The 22,920-nt window shown below is 32.0% G+C and overlaps 1 protein-coding gene across 2 annotated transcripts in view; it reads right to left on the bottom strand.

Annotated features, from left to right (window-relative positions):
- The window catches only part of LOC113403989 (uncharacterized), a 177,649-nt gene that overhangs the window by 5,545 nt on the left and 149,184 nt on the right, over positions 1-22,920 (bottom strand). For both annotated transcript variants that reach the window (XM_064220259.1, XM_064220260.1), the window contains 3 exons: positions 19,931-20,014; positions 16,112-16,256; positions 3,110-3,223 (listed from right to left, as the gene is read on the bottom strand). In XM_064220259.1, the coding sequence (XP_064076329.1) occupies positions 3,110-3,223; positions 16,112-16,256; positions 19,931-20,014 (343 nt within the window). The remainder of the gene's footprint in view (positions 1-3,109; positions 3,224-16,111; positions 16,257-19,930; positions 20,015-22,920) is intronic.

Below are 22,920 nucleotides of genomic sequence, written 5' to 3'. Positions count from 1 at the left end.
AAAGACTCTCGCTTGATTCACAAGCTGGTAAGGATTGTCAACTTTATAACACAATCCTTCGATGTGTTTGGAATGAATGATAAATGCTGACTATGTTCAGGCTTTAAGAGTGGAAACAAATTATCTCTTAGATGGTGGATAGCCTCAAAATTGTAAGAAATGCACTACACTTTTTACAATTTTAATATCGTAGGTAAATTATTTAGAACATCAGTATCGATAAATATAGTAAAGATTTAACATACGTCGGCATATCAGGTGCGATGTTACCTTTTGCGTAACTTAAGCGAAACAAATTAACGTAGAAACGATTCTATATTTTTATTCTGATTAAACCACGGGAGGCCACGCACGAATGACTGCTGGTCAAAAATATTCACCGATATAACCTCAGTCAACAGAAGGTAAGCTGGGCTCCACGCTGAGCATAAATAATTTAATTCGCAGGTCAATATGTCATCAGTAACACACCACGGAACAACCGCATGTCCATAAAATGGCAAGCCTCGATAAAATCACTCGCACTCTGAATACATTGCAATAATTAAAGTAGTTTTACAGGGTTAGCAAACGTTAGACGAATAAAGTAAACCAATAGTTGGTTTGTGATACCCGTATATCTAATGGAACTCTTGAATTTTATTTTGTACCCGGATAAACGATATCTTACTAAACTTCCCTTTTTAAAGTAAACTTCCCATACAAATGGCTCATACTACTGAATTGAAGTTCATCAATGATGTACTATGATTTAAAGGTACCTCTGGATATATATGATAATGTATTTAACTGATAAGACTTACTTTTGTATTCTGTGGAGAAAATAAATTGATTCATTCATTCATCCTATCCTGCCCTTATTCAATAACATCGTGTCTCTGATTCCGTTATAATATAACAAATTTAAAGACGATAAACTTAAGTAAGCGTTATTCTATCCAAAAAAGAAAAGTTACATGATAAATGATACTGGAAATATCCATTAATTGGCCGCTTAAATTTATTAAAAAAATACCTTAAATTGTTAACAAAACGATTTATTCATTTAACTATGAGTGCCAGTAAATTGTGAAAATTTTGAATATAGAATTCAACTATTTCAGTGAAAACGCACGGCAATATTGTATTCATGTCAAACATAAAAACAAAATTTAAGAAAAAACGAAATTAAACTATTTAAGTTTAAAAATTATCGTTTTTTTTTGGTAGATATGGCCACTCATTACGTACCAGGCGTAATAAACGTCAACGGTAATAATGAAATTCTATTAGAATTTCTAGAATTTTCTTTTAAGATTGAATCAATTTCAATTCAATCAGATGAACTTCTCAAAATCAATTATCAATATAATAAACACGTGAAATTTCGAACGTCCGACGTGCTTAAAAATACAAACATCGTTTATTTAGTAATAATGCGTATATCAGTGATATTAATTGTATATGTAAGCCTGAATAACATATTTTTAAATGTGAATAATTCTTGCAAAGCATTGAGATCATAAATAAGTTTAAACAAATGAATATTTTAAATAGCCACTGTACGAATCACGACCGAATGTAATGGTGGCAAGAATGCTAGCAGCATTGTATGGCAATTTAGATTATCTGGTTGAAAAATGCACTATCCTTTTAACAGTGTAGATAATAAGACATGGTGTTATTTCAAACATGTAATATTGACCTTATATGCAAATACGTACGTGGATAAAACTTCGAATATATTTGTAGGGAAATTTTCAAACGGTTTACACAATTCCGATCGAAATGCTACAGTTAACCTCGTCGTACGGTGTAACGTGAACGTTCCAAGTTATGTGTGGAGTCACAATATGTGATGATGGCCTACTCCTTTTTAAGAATGTCTTTATAAACGTCTTTCAAGTCAAAGTTTTTGGGCAGTATGACACTTACTAGGTAAAAATTGCGTGTGAATTTTTTATAACGTTTTAAGAGATCTTCTACTAGAAATCACTGACTGGTTGGTCAGTAATTTTTTAATTATTGAAATGAATTAATAGTAAAAAAGATAGAAAGATAATACTTTTAGGTTTGCCCAACCTTATCTAAGATACTAAGTGAGCAAACGAGAGAGTTGCTAAGTGACGTTTAAGTTGCTTGGTTTCGCAATTGCGACCCTAGCTTTACAGGTCATTTACTCGTCACGGCCGTTTTCGCTTTTCTTGATCGTATCATTCTATTCTTAAATCTTGTAGATAATCCATCGATTTATTTGATTTAATTTATTCATGTCTAACAATGCACAAAAATAAATCATTATTGATTTGACGTTAATTTTCTAAATAATTGAAAAACCATACGCATGTTATTTATAAGTATATAATTTTTCATTCTGTAACATTTATATTTTACTCATAAATAGATGCTAATATACCGATTTAAAAAGTTTAAGATCTCTAAAATTTTTCATTCCCCATTCAAAATGTGGTAGACCCTTAGAAAATGAATTATGTAAAATTCTTAGTAGTTACCCTACGTTCATCTACGTTCCATAAGGAATACCTCTACAATACAAAATTTTATCCCGTAGAACCAACGATTATGTGCAGCCGGTAATTTAAGTAAGTGTACCATAAGTATTATTAGTAGATGAAAAAAAATGACTGAATGAGTTTCTTTCGTCGGTTCTTCTCAGGCCAGTGTATTTTCTTTCCTGAACCGGTGGTAGTGTTTGATTTGACAATCAATAAGTAAGTGTAATGCTTCTATATTGAATAAAGGAATTTGAGTATGAGATGATTGAGTTTTTAGAGCATAAATTGACTAAAACTTTACGTGGTTTTCAGTACAGTTTCAGAGATTTTTTTTTGTTTTTATAAAATAAGTATATGGACAGGAAAATAATGGTAAGTGGTCACCACCCATTGACATTAGCACCGTAAGATTTTTTTATCATTGGCGAATGCGCCAGTGACCTTGGGAGATAAGATGTTATACCTATTATGCCTGTAGTTCTACTATCTCACTCGTCCAAACGAGAACAGAACAATACTAAGTTTTACTGCTTCGTGGTAGTATATGTGATGAGGTACCTATCCAGACGGGCTGGCACCAACTAAAGGTATGTGTATAGATTGAGTAACTTTACCTGGTTTTTCATCACCGTTCGGGGCCTCATTAGCTTCCTCGATGCAGCTTTGTTGATCGGGAAATTGGACATGTTTCTTCACGGCAGATCGGCTTGGTTTCGAGAGAACGGAAGCTAGAAAGATAATATCTTATATTAGTTACAAGCAAAAACGTCGGCAGATGAATGCCAAGAATTATATTCTAACACCTCCAAAGCACGCTGCATATTCTGTTTTATCTTTTATACGTATTAGTCGTTTTTTTAGTTATTTGAATATAAGGAATAAAATGCTTTTATATTATAATAAAGTCTTAAGTTAAGTTCTTATTTGAAATATTCTGTAACGTGTTGTTCGAGAAGGCAAAATGAAACTCGTTGAAGGTTATCTGTCAAATTTTCGTTCAAAAACTGGGGATATCGACCACGTGCGATTCTAGTATTTATTAAATAAAGCGAATCACAAATAGTGTCTTTTTGTCGATATTTTTTATGTACAGGATTAATAATTAGAATATAGTAATAAATTGTAACTGTACAACTACATATGCTACTCTTCAATAGTCTGTCCCCGTTTTATGAAAGGTATGCATCTTATTTTAATACGTTGATCTACTGCTGCTGATCTACGGCTGTTTGCTGGCAAAATATGTCATAGAATTCAATTGAATATGTACTGGTTCCCTGAGACTGTTTTCATGATGAAATTATATAAAAGATTTGATCAATGCTAACGTTTCTATTGCTTAAACTTGGTCTCTTCTTGATGAATGAAGAATGAAAATATTTAATTAAGAGGAATATCTAAAAACATCGTAAATAGTACAATTGAATAAGATTGAAGTTGGCAATTTGTCATATAATATTGACCTTGGACTTTTATAAGTAATAACTTAAGATATATGTTTCATCGGAGAGAAAATTAGTAATACCAAGAATTTATGGTGCAAGTCTGAAGTCGTATTTTCTCATTAAGACAGTTAACATGATTACTTCTTCTAATAAGTACACATGTGCTTATTAGAAGGAGTGTTATACTTTTAACAAAGGTCTTTGCAATATTAATTTGTTCGAGCATATTAGACGAATACTTTTGAACAAAGTCAATAATTTATACGCCTACAAAAAATTATGATTATCTTCCAATAGGATCAAATATTTCAAACAAATAAGCGAAAATTCAGTGAAAGTGAATCGAAACGAGTGTGACGTAAAAACTTCGATTATATTATGCAGTTTTTGGCTTGTGTAACTCGCAAAGTTGGAAAATCTTTCAATAAAGACTAATGGTATATAGTCTTGTATTTAAGAAAATATTAAAATAATAAAAAATGCCAAAACTATTCTCTGTCATACATCTCATGTGAGATTTTTTCTTTTGTTTTTTTTAATAATTTATGTGGCAAAAGAGCATGAGACCACCGCCCATGGACATCTGCAATTTCGGGGTCTTGTAGGGGCGTCGCATTTAATTAAACTAAAATTATATTCATGACTAGTTGTCGCCCGCGGCTTTTGTCTCGTTTTAGGGGTTGATGTTCTTCCTTGGAGTTCAAGTTTGCTTACTTGCATACAAAATTTCATCAAATTCGGTTAATTGGTTTGGTAGTGAAAGAGCGACGGACAGACTTACTACAGAGACTTACTTTCATATTTATGACATTAGTAAATAGATATTAGTATAGATCTTTGCAATGTAATATGTACCTATAATTATTTTTTTACGATAAGCTCGTATTAACCTATCTTGTTAAATATATTACGGAGCCATAATACGTTGGTTTTTAAAAATAGTATTGTAACGGCGAGCGTTTTAAATATTATTGTAATTTACGTGCACACGCAGTCATTCAATTTCGATCAGTTACGATTTTATTATATGTATAGATAAATAAATATGAACGTTTCTATGTTTGTCTTCTATACATTCCTAAACTATTCATCCGATTGTGATGACACTTTGGTGAAGTGTTCTGTGTACTCTAGCAAAGACCCTAACCCAAAATAAAATAGGATTTTATTTCGTATGTTGGATGTTAACCCGTGTGATGTCGACGGACAGCGTAGTAAGCGTAAAGTCTTCTTCGACTGCGTATGATAAAATGACAAGCGCTTTATAAAGTTAATGAAGTAATACTAATTATCAAATAGGTATGTAAATTATTCCATCACTCTGAGAGAGAGCTGATGAATTTTATTCGACACATCCACGTTTCCACACGCTGAGCACTAGATAAATCATATACACGAATTAAGCACTCGAGCGAGTAGTACTTGAGCGAGTTTAATCACCTCTTATAAATTAAACGTATGAAATATTTTATAGAAAGTAATTGCTTGAGTCAGTAATCGTAATGAATAATAGCTTAAGAAATATCGATAAGTTTTATTCACAAAATGTAGAGTACATACATTTAATTGCAATTGAACTGGAATTGAGTGAATTAGCCCATTTTACGCTCCAGTTTAATAAAATCAAGGTAATACTTTAAACCGATACGTTAAGTCCATGTAACACGCAGATTGGGATCGGAGTGCGACGAGATCGCGTAATTTGCAGCGGGCTCGATGAAAATTTAATTTATAGTACATAATATAACATAATCAGCCTGTAAATTTCCCACTGCTGGGCTAAGGCCTCCTCTCCCGTTGTGGAGAAGGTATGGAGCATATTCCACCACGCTGCTCCAATGCGGGTTGGTGGAATACACATGTGGCAGAATTTCGTTGAAATTAGACACATGCAGGTTTCCTCACGATGTTTTCCTTCACCGCCGTGCACGAGATGAATTATAAACAAATTAGGCACATGTAAATTCAGTGGTGCCTGCCTGGGTTTGAACCCGAAATCATCGGTTAAGATGCACGCGTTATAACCACTGGGCCATCTCGGCTCAATTTATAGTATTTTTTTTAAATCAACTTTATCATTTTCAACATTTTTTTAATTCTAAGTTTATAAAGCAGTCCAGTGCGGGAATCGTATAAAGGTATCGAGTAGTGTCTAAAAACGTCTTATCAAACAAACGGAGGATAAGTATATTCCAATTTTAAAATCGTCTAAATGAGTGAAATTTAATAGAATTTCACACACTTGAACGTTTATATACGACGAATTATGCAAGGGCCAACCTAACACCGTTGATAAATACACGTACCAAAAAAAAAATACTGCTTAAACTCGGGCAAGCACAAGTGAATTTTCATATATCATATTCGTGATTATAATTCACCTCGTTCTAGACAATTATGAAGAACAACAAGAGAAAATCAGCTTATTTCGAATGAAAGTCACTTGTGCTACCTGCATTGGAGCAACATGGCTAGAAAAGATTTACAACTTCTTCTTAAAACAGAAAGGAGATCTTTGTCAAACCATGTGATACAGTGTACTTGATTGTCGGATTTTTTGGAAACCCGTTTGGGTAGTTTCTCAACCAATATTCTACCGTCAAACTGGTATGATTATTACTAGTGTGTTCCGGTTGGAAGGGTGAGTGAGTCAGCGCAACTTTACGCATAAGGGAAATAATAGGCGATGTAAGGTATGGTTAGTATTCCTTTCAGTGCCAAAGTCTATGTGCGTTGGTTACCACGTACCGCTATTTGTCAGTCCACCTCCCTATCTTATAAAAAAAAGGTCGCAACTTTACGCAGTTAAGCGATTACAATTACGTAAAAAGTCGACGTCATTATTTTTTAATATATAATTAGCCTACTCCAACAACGAGATGAGTAACGCAAATTACACAACTTTGACATTGAATTGACGCCATCTTGGAAGATTCAACCAATCGCGAATCCATATTGAATAATCAACGATAATGATGTTTTCGCGAAAAAACGGCGGTTCGAAATTCGGCTAAGTATGTATCTGAACGTTGGAAGTAAAATTAAAGTGAATATATTGAAATAAAATAGTGATGTATAATATTTAAAGATATATTAAATTTGAACTGTCTATAGTCTGTCTGTCATAATATATCAGAATTATTAGCAAACCGAATGGAATCTAAGATTCTTCATTCGTCATTCGATTGGAATACGATATAGTGTAATTTAAATAAAAAATCTCATTTGGAAAATATAGTAATTAATTTTTTTTTCTCTTCGCTGTCAGGAGAGCTGGTTCATTTTTTGCTCAGAGGATCGGAATTGAGCTACAACAGGAAAATGCTGCTAGCATTCTAGTCAAAATTCCACGCGATCATGATTTATACAGTAACTATTTTTAATTATTAGTTGAAAGACGTTAATAAACTTTAATTTAAAATAAATTATTTCAAGTTTATTAACGCTTATTTTATTTCATATTTTTTTATGACAGACCTAAATTGTGAACCATAACTAAACTTATAATTGAAATTGGCTTAAATTTAATTTCATAAATAACATAATAATCAATCCAACATATTATTATGATGAATTGAAAGTGAAATCGTTTATTCGTTAAAATCGATGATCGTTCATTCACGAGTGAATTCCTCCCTCCTTTAATTTTGTTCCGTTCGTTTCAGTGTGTTCCAAAAAAAACCCAAAGCGTTCCCTTGCTTGTTCAATCAATGTTACTTTAAGGGACATTCGATTTAATATCGATATCGTTTGAATACTCGAGACGTACGCTTTATTTGCACTGCCTTTAGGCGTAACAAATATTGGTATGACACTGTATTGACTGTTTACGTAGCCTCAAATATTGGTACTATAGACTAAAGACAATATTAGAAATGGCTAATCTGCTATCAAGCAAATGCATAGAGACGATAGTGATGTCTTTTGTTTTTTGGATATACACAATAGACGTCGAATTGTTATTATTTGCGTTTAATTTATTCAAACACATAAAAAGATTACATTATGTGGTGCCGTCCGAACCGTTAAAAAACGATTACCGAAAACTATGTTATCATGTATGCAAATGTAATGTCAATTTATATTATATATATATATATATATATATATATATATATATAATATGCCTGAAATATAAAATATATTTATATATATATGTATATTTTCAACTCGTATTGAAGTAATGTGACGGGAGAAGATCTAAAACTTCTCAAGTAAGATAGAAGATCTTTGTCCAACCTTGGGACATATGCGGTGTACATGGCGGTCGGATTTTGTGGATTTTGAATAATATATAAAAATATGTGCCCGTTTCGACTCCGTCCGGGTAAAATAATAATTTTATTTACTTCCCAATTGCAACGCCACCTGGGGATCTAAACAACCAAGGCACCTCACAAATACTTACAAAATATTTCATCAAAATCGGTCCTGGAGGAGTTCAGTTACAAACCCACGTCCAAAACATTTATATAAATAAAGATTAATTTTAGATTACGCATTGTCCGATTTATAATTCGTATGCCATTTCTAAATCCATTTTACTATAAAGTCTATGGCTGAGTTGATATTTGATTTTCTATATGGATACTGCTTATTAAACGTACGTGATTAAGTCCATCTTTAACAAAAGATAAGCGAGAAATTAATATAAAAACGCATTATTATTAAACGCACTATTGATAGTCTAGTAATTATCTTGTAAGACTATGAATAATAATAATATCTTATAAGTCTTCAATATCGGGGGTCAATAACCCCATAAATATATTGATCACATGCATGTACGTCATTTATAATATTTTATGTACCATCGAATTGCTTGCGTAATACATTTATCGATTCATTCTTATTGATTGTCCAAAATATAGGTGTCTTCAATTTTTATCAAATTTCTCACTAAAGTGTTTCGATTTGACTAATTACGGAGGCAAAGGTTAATTAATGATTATTGTGATATGTTCTCGTTAAATTTAGTATATTGATTTGCAAATTAATCGAACAATAGATTCCCGATTACATCGAAAGTAAGTTCCAAGCAATTGTAATGCTAATTATAAATTATATAATATCGAATACGAGAATTTTCTTAGTCTCTACGGTGGTAAAGTATTTTTATAATTGCGAAAATTTAATTATTAATTAATTTGTTTTTCGAACCTATAATAATAATTAATGTCTGCTGGAATCGAATGTTAATTTTGTTAATCGACTAATAACTGACCCCATGATTTTATTATCTGTGGAAATAAGATTAACAGTTTTGGCGGGCTTTTTGGATTACATTATTACGGATTACATATAGCGGATTAATATACGGATTATATAAAAATGGCGTGTGTTTTGTAGCTGATTAAAAAGATAAATATAAATCATAAATTGATGAAATAACGGCTAAGTGTGGCTTATTAAGAAATAATTAAAATTTAAAAATTATAGAAAGAAGATTTTCTTACAATAGCTAGTTGAGATTTGAGAAGGAAAAATATTGTAAGTCTGTCTGCGATCCAAAGCAATATTGTTTTATAAATATAACAAATTAAAAGCTTTGATATCTAAAAATAATGGATTCAAACCCCCAGCAGCAGAACCGAGTCGCCGTGTGCGTAGTTTCCAGTAGTTTGAGCGTAATTGCATAACGTACTAAATAATGTGCCATAATAAGTCAATATAGCTCAATATAGTGTCAAAGTGTAATTTAATTTTTTTACTTTTTGAGTATTAGATTTTTACAAAAATAAAACGCAGGATGTTGTGTTTAAAAATCTCGTTACTGTGTAAAAATAATTATCCAAAATTGAAATTTGCCATGGACGTTGCCATATGCTAAAAAGACAATAACTAAAAATTGGATTCCCGAAAATCTATCAACGAGCGTATAAAAAGGGGATTGAAGTCTTTATATACAAAACACTCGCTTTTGACTGCGCTGGAAAATTTGTTTAGTGTATTAAAAACATCCGCGATGGAAAATTTTAAAAAATTTAAATCCGGAAAATTAGATCGCTTTGAAATTATACACGATATGTTTATATATTCCATCCCATACTTCAAAGGCTTAAGAATTATATTGTCCTTGAGATTTTAGGATTTATTTCTTAAAAATACTGATAAAACTAGTAAGCTAGGTTTAGGTTTTTACTGCAGGATTGCGTTGATAATAATATAAAATTAAACGTAAACGTCCCATTGCTGGACTAAGGGCTCAAAAAGCTATACCGTTACACTTCTTCAATTCGGGTTGGTGGATGCACATTGGCAGTATTTCACTGAAATTAGACATGTATTCCTCACGATATTTTCCTTTACGACAGTCACGAGATGAATTATAAACACAAATTAAGCTTGCCTGGGTTTTAACCAGCAATCAACGATTAAGAATCTAACAACTGGGCGTTTAAATTATTATTTTTAATTGATAGTACTATAAAAATACTATTTTTTTTGTACGTATGTGAATTTCAAGTTAATAGAATAAATAATAAAAGAACAGAAAAACATTCCGTAACGCTTTAAATGGTACCAATTTTTTAAACATTCAAACTTAATGAGAACACACGTGCCTGAATCGGGACTCATGAAACCGTCGTACACCGTTCTGCGATTTGCATAATTATTACATTATGAAAACGTAATTTAATTTTTTTGTTTACATTTTGCTTTACCCTTGCTGACTCGTGAAATTATATGAATTAAAATGTCTTTGCTACATATATTACCCAATCAATATAAACCTCAGGGAAGCCTCCCTTTAAATGGAATTTTAAATAGTCAATTAAAAAAATGAATAATAAAATTTGTATGAACATTGAGCTTCCAAACTCCGTCTGATACTGAGAATATATTGACAGACAAACCAATACGTTGGATGGGTTCGGAACCTAGGAACCCGGAACCAGAAGCCTTAATAGCTAGCCATTGTATCAACTGTAGCATAGAATTAAATCTATAAAACATGCTTGGAAATTAACGTAGATTTACTCCTTGCTTTTTTAACATCTATTACAATTGTATATAGAATTTTATGACTTTTTTATTTATGATCTAAATCAGGTATTATATAAGCCTACTAATATAAGCTTTGAAAGACAAGTCAGTAGTGCATTCTGGATTGCCGCTTAAGAGGGGGGAGAGCCCCAGCGGGATAGAGCCCCGTTATAGAGTTTGTATAAGCAAAATAAACACAAAATATTTTATATAAGACTTTAAATTAACATGCTTATTTTTATTACTACAAGTATTTAATACGAGATATTTACCATGTTTTTTTATGCCTCGTGAACAAGACATTCGTAGACAATGTCGAAATATCGAGCTCCACCAAATAAAAATAAAAATAACAACTGGGCGATCTCGGCTTTATTAATTATTATTTTCAATTGATAATACTATAAAAATACTATTTTTATATCAGAAAAACTTTACGTAACGCTTAAATGGTACCATTTTATAAATAAAAATAAAAAAAACATGGTAAATATCCCGTATCAAATACTTGTAGTAACAAAATATTTTATTTTACTTTAGGTAGTGTAATTCTCACTAAACATAATATTAAGAATAATGATTATCAACTTCATTTTAGACAATTTTTAGTAATATTACATAAAAACGTATACAATATAGACAGCGAGAAAGGAAATAGAGGGAAAGGTCGCCTGGAGGAGTCATAACGCTTTTTCCTTACGTCACAATTTCTGCCAGTTCACTCAACTGTAAGTCGCGAAAAAGAATTTCATTCCATAGATATAATCTGTTTTGTATTTTTTGCAGTCTTTGCTTTTAGTCGTAACGCGCACACTAAGACACCTTTTAAGCACGAGAGGCCCAAACTCATGCCAATACACTCCGTGAAATAAAATTAACGTGGAGAGCCGTGCCTTCATGATTGAGTATATGTATAATCTGTTTCGACTTTATTTTTACAAAACAGCGCATTCTACTGTATGCCAACAAATAATCCAATAATTAAAAAAAAAAAGGCTTGGCTGAAATGAAAATCATCCATCTGATAATAAGTGCACATAGGCATTTCCCTGTAGGAAACATTAATGATTCCTTACATCGCCACCAGGCTTGGGAGCTGAGATTGTATATTATTTGTGCCTGTGGTTTCATTTGCTCACTCAGCTTACAAACCGGAACACAACAACAAACTAAGTATTGCTGTTTGCCAGTAGAATATATTATGATTTGTGACCTTACCGTACGTACCTAGAGTACCTTACTAGATGGGTTTACACAAAGCCCTTACACTAAGTATACAATATCTTCATCCATTTACACATATTTAAATAATACTTTAAATAATAATATAATATTTATACTATACTTAAATTTAAAAATGTTAGCTTATAGTCGATCGTCAATCATGGTATAATGTCTGGTGTAATCCTGGGAGATCTTTCTGTAATAAATCACTCTCGAAGTGGCGTAACTTTGAAACAATAACCGCATTAAGACTAGTCTTCCCACTAAACTATCTTAATGTTGCCTAGCGCTAATATTAAGTCTACACTGGATCGAACACGCACCGCATGATAATTTTAAACTTATCTGTAAATTATTATTTACTGCCATTTAGGTGCCATAAAAATACTAGACATATAAATAAATAATATATGGTTTTATAATTATTTCAGAGGGCTATTGGGTCTGTTCGATTCCGTAGCGCGCGTTACGACCGCCGTAACTCGTGTAGATTACTACTACGCTGCATAAATACATGTCTCCGTTAAGCAAGATTCGTACCAGTTTAAGCAGCAACTTGAGTGCTTATCCTATGTTCGAACTGCCAAAGCAAATTGACATACTTGATCCGTCATGTAATTAGCAATCAAAAATTAAAGTACTTAATTATTTTTACCTTATTCCTTATTGTGATATGAGTTAAAAAGAAGATTTTATATATCTATTTATCTACTTTTCCTTGAAATAGAAGAAGATTTGACTTAGTGAAGTATAAAGTAGTCCTTATTCAACAATATACCTACTACAGATATTTTTAAAACTACCAATACAATACGGTATAAAAGTCCTCGAATATTACGGTATTATTGCTTAAACAGAAAAACAAAACACGATCGACCATTTTATTTAAGTCAAAAAAAAAAAAAAAACGCAAAACCATTACAAGCGCCAGTTCGAGCAAATAAAAACGATCGGACATTAATTTGATGTATTTGTTCACTGAACACAATGGACAGGTCGTGACAGGTCATTTTGACAGACTTATTTACTGGGTCTGGTTAACTAGATGATTTGGGTTGGTTGGCCATTCAATTGCTACAATCGAGTCTTGTTAAAAAAGGGCTTCAGAAATGGTAAATGTAATGAGAAACATAATTGTCAATATATAACATAACTAAGGAACAGTACGATAGCATTTCTTTTTTGTTTTTTTTTTTCTCGATGGATAAACGCATTACGCGTTTCCCCCACATGAAGTGGGGGGTATATGGGACCCGTCGGTGCCCTGGATGCCTAGTGCGCCCTAGTACTATAAAACCAGCGATACCCTCAACGTCTTAGCGGCGGGCGCCACAGGATCGCCTTTGCAAGTTACCGCGACGCCCTGATGATAGCATTCCTAACTGATATAAATGAAAAAGTGTTTTGTTTTGTTTGTTACGATTCCACGTTTTACCTTAATCGAATTTCGTAAAATTTTGCATAAACTTTGTCAGGGGCACGGAAAGATGATAAGTTTCTGTTTACCTGACACCCCCCAACCCCCTAGTCATAATTAGTTAAAATTTTGGATATATACTTTTAAAAAACTACCGGCCAAGTGCTAGTCGAACTTGAAGAGCTCCGTCCCATTATCTATAAAAACGACATCATTTTTTTTTGTATGTATATATGAGAGATGTGACGTATAATAACGTTAATGCTATCTCTTTCACTCTGAATCTCAACCCTGGTTTTAAGTCGAGTACTTTATGGAGCATCACGGTAATCGTGAATAACGATCATATATAACTATTGCGTTCAACTACAATAATTACATCTAACGTTACACAATACTTACTTCTACGTTACTAACAGAGAGTTGCTACAATAGATTATGTAATATACACAAAAATATTAATTCATACGAGTGAAGAGTCTCGTGACTCGTCAGACTAGCAACTCATTTTAAATAAAAAACGTTGTTCTTTATTCAAAAAACATAAATAAAAAAATCAAATGTCAATATATTTATATATACCAAACTCATTCAATTAAAACAACAATATATCTTATACGATCAACGCTGTTTTTAGAGAATAAAAAAAAAAACAAAAACAATGGAACAGAGATCGATCTGTGTCGGTATCAGTAACAAATTTATTCAGAATAAATTAAGACTAGAAAAGTTGCAACATGTTATGGGTGAAATGCTTGAAAGAAGGTTGTAATATATTTAATTAAATACGATTTTGATAACATAACATATAAAATGAATTCTGTCGCCAAATAACCATACTTTGTTTTGATATGGTATGGTGTGACGTAAAGATTGTTAAACATTACTTATGATCAGGTGTCCCATTTGCCGTACATATTACATAAAGATAAAAAATGAAATAAATAATAAAAGAGGCAAGTTAGGCCAGTGGTTAGAACATGCGAGTCTAAATGGAAGGTAAGCGGTACAATCTCGGGAAACACCGCTGAGTTTTCATGTGATTAATATTTGTTCTATTTCTCGTACTCGGTTGCAGAGAACATCGCGAGAAAACCTGCATGTATTGCCACTTGTGTATACACTAACCTGCTCTGTGGAAGCGTGGTAGAATAAACTCCACATCTATTTATCAAAGGCCTTAGCCCAACAGTGAAGTCAAGAAAATTATATGTCATTGTTAGTAGTTAATATGATTGCCTAATTAGATTGAATGTCTTATTTAAAAAAATACCTAGAAAAGAACGGTCTCACACCGGAAGCTTTCATTTGAATTATAAATATGTATTTTATCTTATATGAATGATAGTTTGTATGTTTGAATATTTGTTACTCGATTACGTAAAAACGGTTTGACGAAATTCGATGAAATTTGGGATAGCGATATCTTATAACCGGATTTAATACTAGCTAGGTAGCCTGTACTTCTTTGCCTCCATCCCAGAAAGCTAATTATTTAATATATCTTATAAATATTTAAATCGAAACTAGAATTGATGACCGTTTGAATAATTTAGTCGCCATTTTTCTGACATCTAAATATATATTTCATAAAATATTTTATTTATTTTTCTTACCTTGAAATTCTATAAAATAGTATATTATATCATATAAAGCTTTCAAAATATCTGTAGCAAAGTTATTGATAAAAGTCTATTACAACATAACACTACGACCGACGAAAGCAGTGCAATAAAATTTAACGCAGTTGAACTGCGCGGAGCAGCTAGTGCATCATATTTCCAAGTCTCATACAGATATTGCTCTGAAAATTTGTGAATATTTGAAATATAAAGTTAAAAACGCGGGGAGACACAACCCTACAAATAAAAAAAAGTTGTTTTTTTTTTAAAGCCTCTAATTAAAATTTAAGAAGATGCAGCGCCTTTAGGGATTTTTTTTTTGGAGACGAGATATGTGTATATTTTTTTGGATATTTATCTCTTCGTCACACTTAACCGATTTACAACCCGAGAACTGTTTTAATTAGAATTCGAAACTATTTCAGAAAGGTAAGAAGTACATTTCATGTTATTTATATAGTTCTTAAGACTTTTAATTTTAAAGCTATATTTCTTTAACAACTAAAATATTTAGAATTATGCAAAATTAATGAACGTGTTCAATGTCCGATCTAGCAGAAGGAGACTGGAAAAATGTTCTTGCGATTGTTTAAAGCCAACGTAGAACCATTTCTGTGTTGGCTTAAAATATATGAAATATATGAATATGAAATACTCGCCAATCTCCTTGTCTATGAATAAATTATATATCAAGCTGACCTTAAAAGTACTTATCGAAGATTCTTTGCTTCTTCAATAATGCATGATTATAAAAGAGCAAAAATTTTTGTAGTATGATCACTGTTTATTCAAAATAAATTAACAATTTATTTATTTATTGTATTGAATACATTGTTGTTTTATAAAATGTCAATATAGTTTATTATGTGTTGTTGTAATGACTCCATTCTTGACATTAAGAAGTAAGAATCTGTAGCTTACCAATGGCACGAGAGGGGGCTTCGGAGAAATCTTCTGGGTCACATCGGCTGGGCAATGGCCTGGGTGCTGAGCGGCGGCGTCCACTTGGAGCTGAGCTGGTGGTAGTCGTGTGCTGAGCGGTAGCTGTGTACTGCACGACAGCAAGCTACAAAAAAATTAATAATTGAGTAAACTTAAATAATTGGGTAAACTTTAACCTTAATATAAACCAATAAAATACTGAACATGATACGCTTTATTGCGCCGGTCTGTGCGCAAACCTAAACCTTACTCTGATAAACCGATGAGATGATAATTTCATAAGATCCACTAGAGAAGACGCGTAGGACTAATGTCTTTACTTGCTTTCTAAAGCAAGGGTAATCAATTAAAATCTATTTTTTTCTTCTGATTTATAAAAACGAATAAACACTGTCAATATTAAAATGCATATGGGGGTTAAAATTATCGCAAATAATCACCCCTATCACCTCCTAACGGGAATACGTCGAATTACCAATAACCCTGTATATAAATATTCGTAATAAAATATCAAACAAAATTATAAATACCTTTTATTTTTAACATTGACCCTTGTTTATTTTTCACATCAAATTCTCGTAGAAACAACAATTTTATAAAGTATCAAACATATTTAATTCTAAGAAAACTACTAAAATATTAAAATAATTACATATATAAATTATTATTATAGTTTTAAACCAATCGTCATAGATATGTTTTTCACAGGTTGCGATATGACAATATCTGCTACGAGTTATCTGGAACGGTTCGACCCTTTGATAATTAAGCTATGGAATAAAGTTACCTTTACCAGCGATATAGATTTGCATTAGGTCTAGATTCATCATTCATGTGACCTCGGCGGCTAATCCGTTATATGGACGAAACGACACGGCCATTACACTGAAGTATAAAGTTGATTGATTAACATGTCAACCATCAATAGGCTGAGTAGCTTATGAATGACACCGGCCAGGGTCGTATTGTTAGATCGCTCGTAATTTCGATGGCATTGTGGTGAAATAGCCTTTTTTGGAAAGTCATGCAATTGCTTTTACGACGATGATTCTGATTATGTGGAAAACGATTTGGAAAAAACTTGAAAGGAAATTAAAAAAAATCACTTTTTGGAAATGAGGGTATGCTGTTTGAAGCTAAGACTAGATATTTTCGTCAGTTTTTAAAACTGGATATACAACTTAAAATTGATTTTTGATTGATATAATATGGAATGTATATGGAATGCAACCTTATTAAGCCTTTGTCATAAATATATTAAAAAGAAGAATGTGTCATAAGAGAAATGACACATTATGTTTGTCTGTCAAGCTTTTAGGGCCAAACCACTTTACCGAATTTGTTTTCAAGCAAGCTTGAACCTCAAAGAAAGACATACTATATAAGACTCCTTTTTATATGTTACACTTGACGACCTAACTATAAAACGCGAGCGTAACCGCGGGCGACAATCAGTTAAGAACATTTCGTTATCGCCACATTACACAGATATAACAAACTAAATGTATAATACGACGATTAGATATTCAGATTATATAAGCCGACTTTTTGAATTATGTGGATAATAAAAGTCTTATTTACATAGATATAGACTATAGACATTGATCAAGCTTGGGAACTGAAATGTTACATATCTTGTACCTGTAGTTATACTAGCTGACACACTCGTCAAACTGAAACACAAAAATCTGCTTTTGGTACTCGCTTGTAGAAAGCCCTACCCTAAAGTAAAGTTTCTTTAATTATAAGGGTTTTTAGTGTTAGGTCGTAAAGCGTAACACGTGTGTTGAGTTAAATATAAAGATATGTAATTATATACGGGCATACGCAAATGAATGCATTTACACACACAAAAATGGGTAGGCGTTGTGGCATGCCTATCTATTTAGGCATTACTGTGTAATGGTTTGAAGTGAGAGTATAAATTTTAATTACAATCCAGATAAAATTATAAATGAATTAAATTGTACTAAGTTTGCGTTGTCATTAACTAAATTTAAATTTAGAACCTTTTTTTTTGGTCTGTGTATTGTTTTTGCCTTTAATGGATTTGAGCGTCAATGGGCGGGGGAGTTAGAATCAGATCCAGTATTAGTAATGGCACAACGTGACGCATTGACGGTGTTAGAATAGAATGGCTAATATTTCTCACACTGCCATTACTCAGTATCAAGTGATTGATCATTTATTATTAGGCAAACATTGGTATCGCCCCGCTGGTGCTATTTGAAATTTAACAAGGGATCTTTAATAATGATACCAACTTAAAAAAATATTTCTGTTATGTCATTTGACATAACCCTGTTTATAATAAATGAACCTCCTTACTATTTTTTTTAATTTTTCATAAGGTTCTTCTTCAGATAAAATTCCTCAAATTGTAGTTAAATATTGTAGTGTTCACATGTAAGGTCGATTTATTTATTAGATTAAATAGATACTATATTTAAATATCAGTTCGCTGTGCACACACACCGCCTTCACCACGCGCCAATTTATATATTTTATTTTCCCGCGCTTTTACGACGTGTGTCATTCGAGATGACAGACGCATAAATACACAGATAATATATATTAATATAAAATATAAATGTAATACTAACGAATAAGCTATTATAGATCTGTGCACACAAAAAAATATTTATTATTATATGAAATAAATACAAATTAAAACAACAAATAAATACATTTTAAACATGGCTCTCTACCTGAGTAGAGTAACTTGATGAATTAAGTTTATATGTACGTAAGCTACAATATTATTAGTTTAGTGTAGTTTCATCGACATTATTATCGTTTACAAAATCGTATGGCATTCTGTTTATGGGGAAGTGAGCGAATTGAGCAAGCGTGACTCTGATAATGTAGTTAATGGCAGCGCAAACTTAATACAATGTAATCAATTTTATAATTGTATCTGGACTGTTTATAACATCAACATTATATATGATCTATTTATTTCTGAGAACACGTGTGGTGAGTTCTTTAAATGTTCCGTCAAAGATACAAACGTCGCATTCTATGCACGAAGCGTCAACAACTGTGACACGTACTAGGACTATTCCTAGTGCTAGACCATGCTCTCTTGGTAAGAAATTGTGTGAAGACACCTTTACAAGTAAAAAATAAATATGAACTAGATAGACAATTTGATGGTAACGTTGACAAGTTTTTTCTTGAACGCTGCCTGAAGTCGTTACACCGTCTTTTCCACGTCAGTTACCACGATAATCGCCTAATTAGAAAAGGAATTTATACAAATCAGTTGAATAATCTTGTCTGGTGTCTGCACTAAATTGAATGTGTGAGCTATTAATAGAAATAGTTGGTTTTGGGTACAAGACGGGTGCCTCGTAATTAATATCATGTACGCTCGTTGGGCTTAATTACTTATTACGTTTCGATCTACCTTCGTTCTAACAAAGTTTTCTTTGAAATCAACTTATTAAGTATTCGCATTTTTATGTCAAGTTATATGATCTTCGGACGAAAGTTTGATTAGAAATACATTCACGTCGATACCCCTAATAACGGAATCTAAATTTTTCAATTATTCTTACGTATTCTACTCTAAACGATCTCTGAACTAATGTAATTTTACATGACTTAAACTTGCTGTCTCTTTTTATCCTTATATGGATAGAAGATATATTTAAATTATTAGAAAGAAATGCCAATATTATAAGTCTGTTAAATTCATTCGATTTTACCTTTATCCTTTGTGATTATATGTGATATATATTAAACTTTTTACATTATCATACACGTTGATAGCTCGTGGTATCTTTAATAACTTACCCTATCCGAGTAGTCGAAAGCAGCTGTGCCTCTCCCGTCTAGATACTCTTGAAACTGCGAAATCACGCACACCATAGCGTAGATCTAGAAAGAAATAGACATGTATTAATAAAATATTAATTTTTTTTATAGCCTTATTTAAAGTTTGATTTCAATGCCGACTCAGTTGAAAATTTTTTATATTGTTATACGGGTAACCGTTCGCGTTAAACGTTACGCCTCCATAGGTTGTAGAATGACGTTATTTAGACAATAACCGTAATCAAAATGGACTAGCGTAAAAATAATTTGTTTCAAAATGGACTGGGAGAAACAAAACAAGTTTAAAAACACATACAAACTTTTTATATACACTTTATATAATAATTTTGGTTATTGCTCTTCGATAATAGAAATATGCTTATAAGTAATGTCTATGAATTATAAATAATATATTATTCATCTTTAGTCATAATTTCGCGCAGGTCTACGGTAGATCCGATCGAAACCTATCCACAATTATAGATCGTTTGAAAATAATGATTAATTGATTTATATTAATGGATTTATATATTTTTTTAATTGTCTTGGTAGGCTTTGTGACAGCCTCTCTGGGTAGGTACCACCCACTCAGATAAGAATTTCTGAGTATTGTTATATACTGAGTACGTTGTTGGGCGGTAGAAACCGCCGAACAACGTACTTTGGTTTGAAGGGTGAGTGAGCCAGTGCAACTTCAGGTACAAGGGACATAACATTTTAGTTCCCAATTGCTTTTTATTGCTTGATTGGATTTGATTGCTTTGTATTAATACTATGAATATAATTATTTTCTCCAAAATATATTTTTTTATGCCCTAATACAAAGAGCGAGTAAATATTTAAATATTAATATAACAACGAAATAATCACCGTCATCATAACTCAATACATTTAAATGTTAAACGTAGACATTATACTATATTATGTATGTTTTTGGATTAAAAACAATAATTTTGCATTTGTGTGTAAAGTCCATTGTAAATGTAGTTTATTTCAAAACAACAACTATGCAAGTTTCTTGCCGTTTTATTGTAAAGTTTTCAATTCAATAAAACACATTTCATTTGATACAAAATTGTATGTTTTGCTGATGAATTGCTGAGACGCTATTCGTGTGCCAATTAAACTAATACCCTCTTAAACAGATCATTAACTGTTTAATTATATGTTTTATCTATACGTATAATAAAATTGGAGTGTCTGTTTGTAATATTAAAATAACCCATTTTTACTAAATGCATGTGTATGTAAACACGGTACATATACCAAAATAACATTTTTTACAATTTTTGTCTGTTTCTCTGTCTGTCTGTTTGTTCCGACTAATCTCTGGAACGGCTGAACCGATTTCGACGGGACTTTCACTGGCAGATAGCGGATCTAATAAGGAGTAACTTGTGGCTTAGGAGTACTTTTATTTTATAATTATATATAGAATAAAAATAAAACGCTACAATATCCAAATAACTTTAATTCAAACAACGCGCACGAAGTCGCGGGCACAGCTAGTTGTATATATATTATATATAATGAATGCCTACAAGAGTCCCACTAGAAAAAAAACATGTCAGGGAGAAGAAAAGTATTCCTCTTTTTACATATATACATTTCTGTAACAGTTTTCTGTTATTATTTTATTTATTAAAAATATGATTTAGATATTATATTGTTATAAACAAATAGAAAACCCGACAGTTGTGTTTATTGGGACCATGTGGTTTAAGATCCCCGTAATCACTGAGCCATCCAATTCTATTTTCATGGAATAATTAATTTTCTATCTTGCTCGGTAATATTTTATGCTGATTTCCTCTCAACACTTAGCTTTAAGCTTCCCCTCCAGGTGAATAAACAAACAAAAGCCCAGTCTTGTATAAACTTTATAATAATAGCGCATTCATGGGTACTACACAATCACCAAACAGTTATAAATCCTTTTTGTTAATGCGTTCTGGTGAAATGGTGAGTGAGCCAGTATAACGGGGAATAAGATTTTATGTCTCAAGTGAACATCTTAGGTTGCGAGTATGGCAACCCATCGATTGCTTATAAAGAGGTGTCTGTGTTATTACCAATACTAGCGTGACAGCGTTAATACCAAATGGCAGGTTATAAGGTGCTAAGTTCTCTGACTATGAATAAATTCGGCCTCAGGCCCACTACTGACTTGTTTCAGAGGTATAAAAAAAACCTTTATAAACTACAAAGTTCTCTTAATAACACACACACTGTAAATATCCCTTAAAAGTATCGTGCATTGCAGATTGTCATTACCTCTAAATTTCCTTTCGTCGTTTTTAAATGAGGAGTGTACGTGACGGTTGCGTGTATACTATACGACCACTTAAATACTGAATATGTAATTTGTACTTATTTTCCTTACTCACTCCAGAAATATCACAAGGCTCTATTTCATAGACTGTTGTCAATCTTTTTATTATCAACATTGAAATATTCTTTCTTAAAATAGACTTACTAGTATAAAAACTTTTAAAGCGTCATGTTACAGTATTGAATGAGATGTAAAGCAACGAGAATCGAGTATCTTTACAGAGTTTTATAGACGCAAAGAAAAAAATTTTAGCTTAGATTGAGCAGTGATAGTTTTTTTATATAGTTTTAGGATCGAATTTCTTATTGTCTTAGAACCGGGACAATTTGTCTATGCAAAGAGAGATATTATAGACATTTAAAACATTATAACTTTATAGAAATTCCATGACGATAACGGGAGTTCAATTCAACATTTGTACAATGTGCGGCTATAAATTTCTACATCGATATAATACGGTCTAAGAGCGTTGTTTATTTTCCGAAGCGGCCTTTAGGAGTTCAGTATACATAAGTATATATACTAAACATTCAACATCAACTTGTTTGTACAGAAAATTCACGCTCATGCATTCAATCCCATTTACTTTTGTTTTGTTTGATTTTAAAGCTAATGTTGGAATGAAGAACGACATTTT

This window comes from Vanessa tameamea, chromosome Z (genome assembly GCF_037043105.1).
Source record: "Vanessa tameamea isolate UH-Manoa-2023 chromosome Z, ilVanTame1 primary haplotype, whole genome shotgun sequence".
NCBI lineage: Eukaryota > Metazoa > Arthropoda > Insecta > Lepidoptera > Nymphalidae > Vanessa > Vanessa tameamea.
This window is presented reverse-complemented; position numbering and strand designations above follow the sequence as displayed.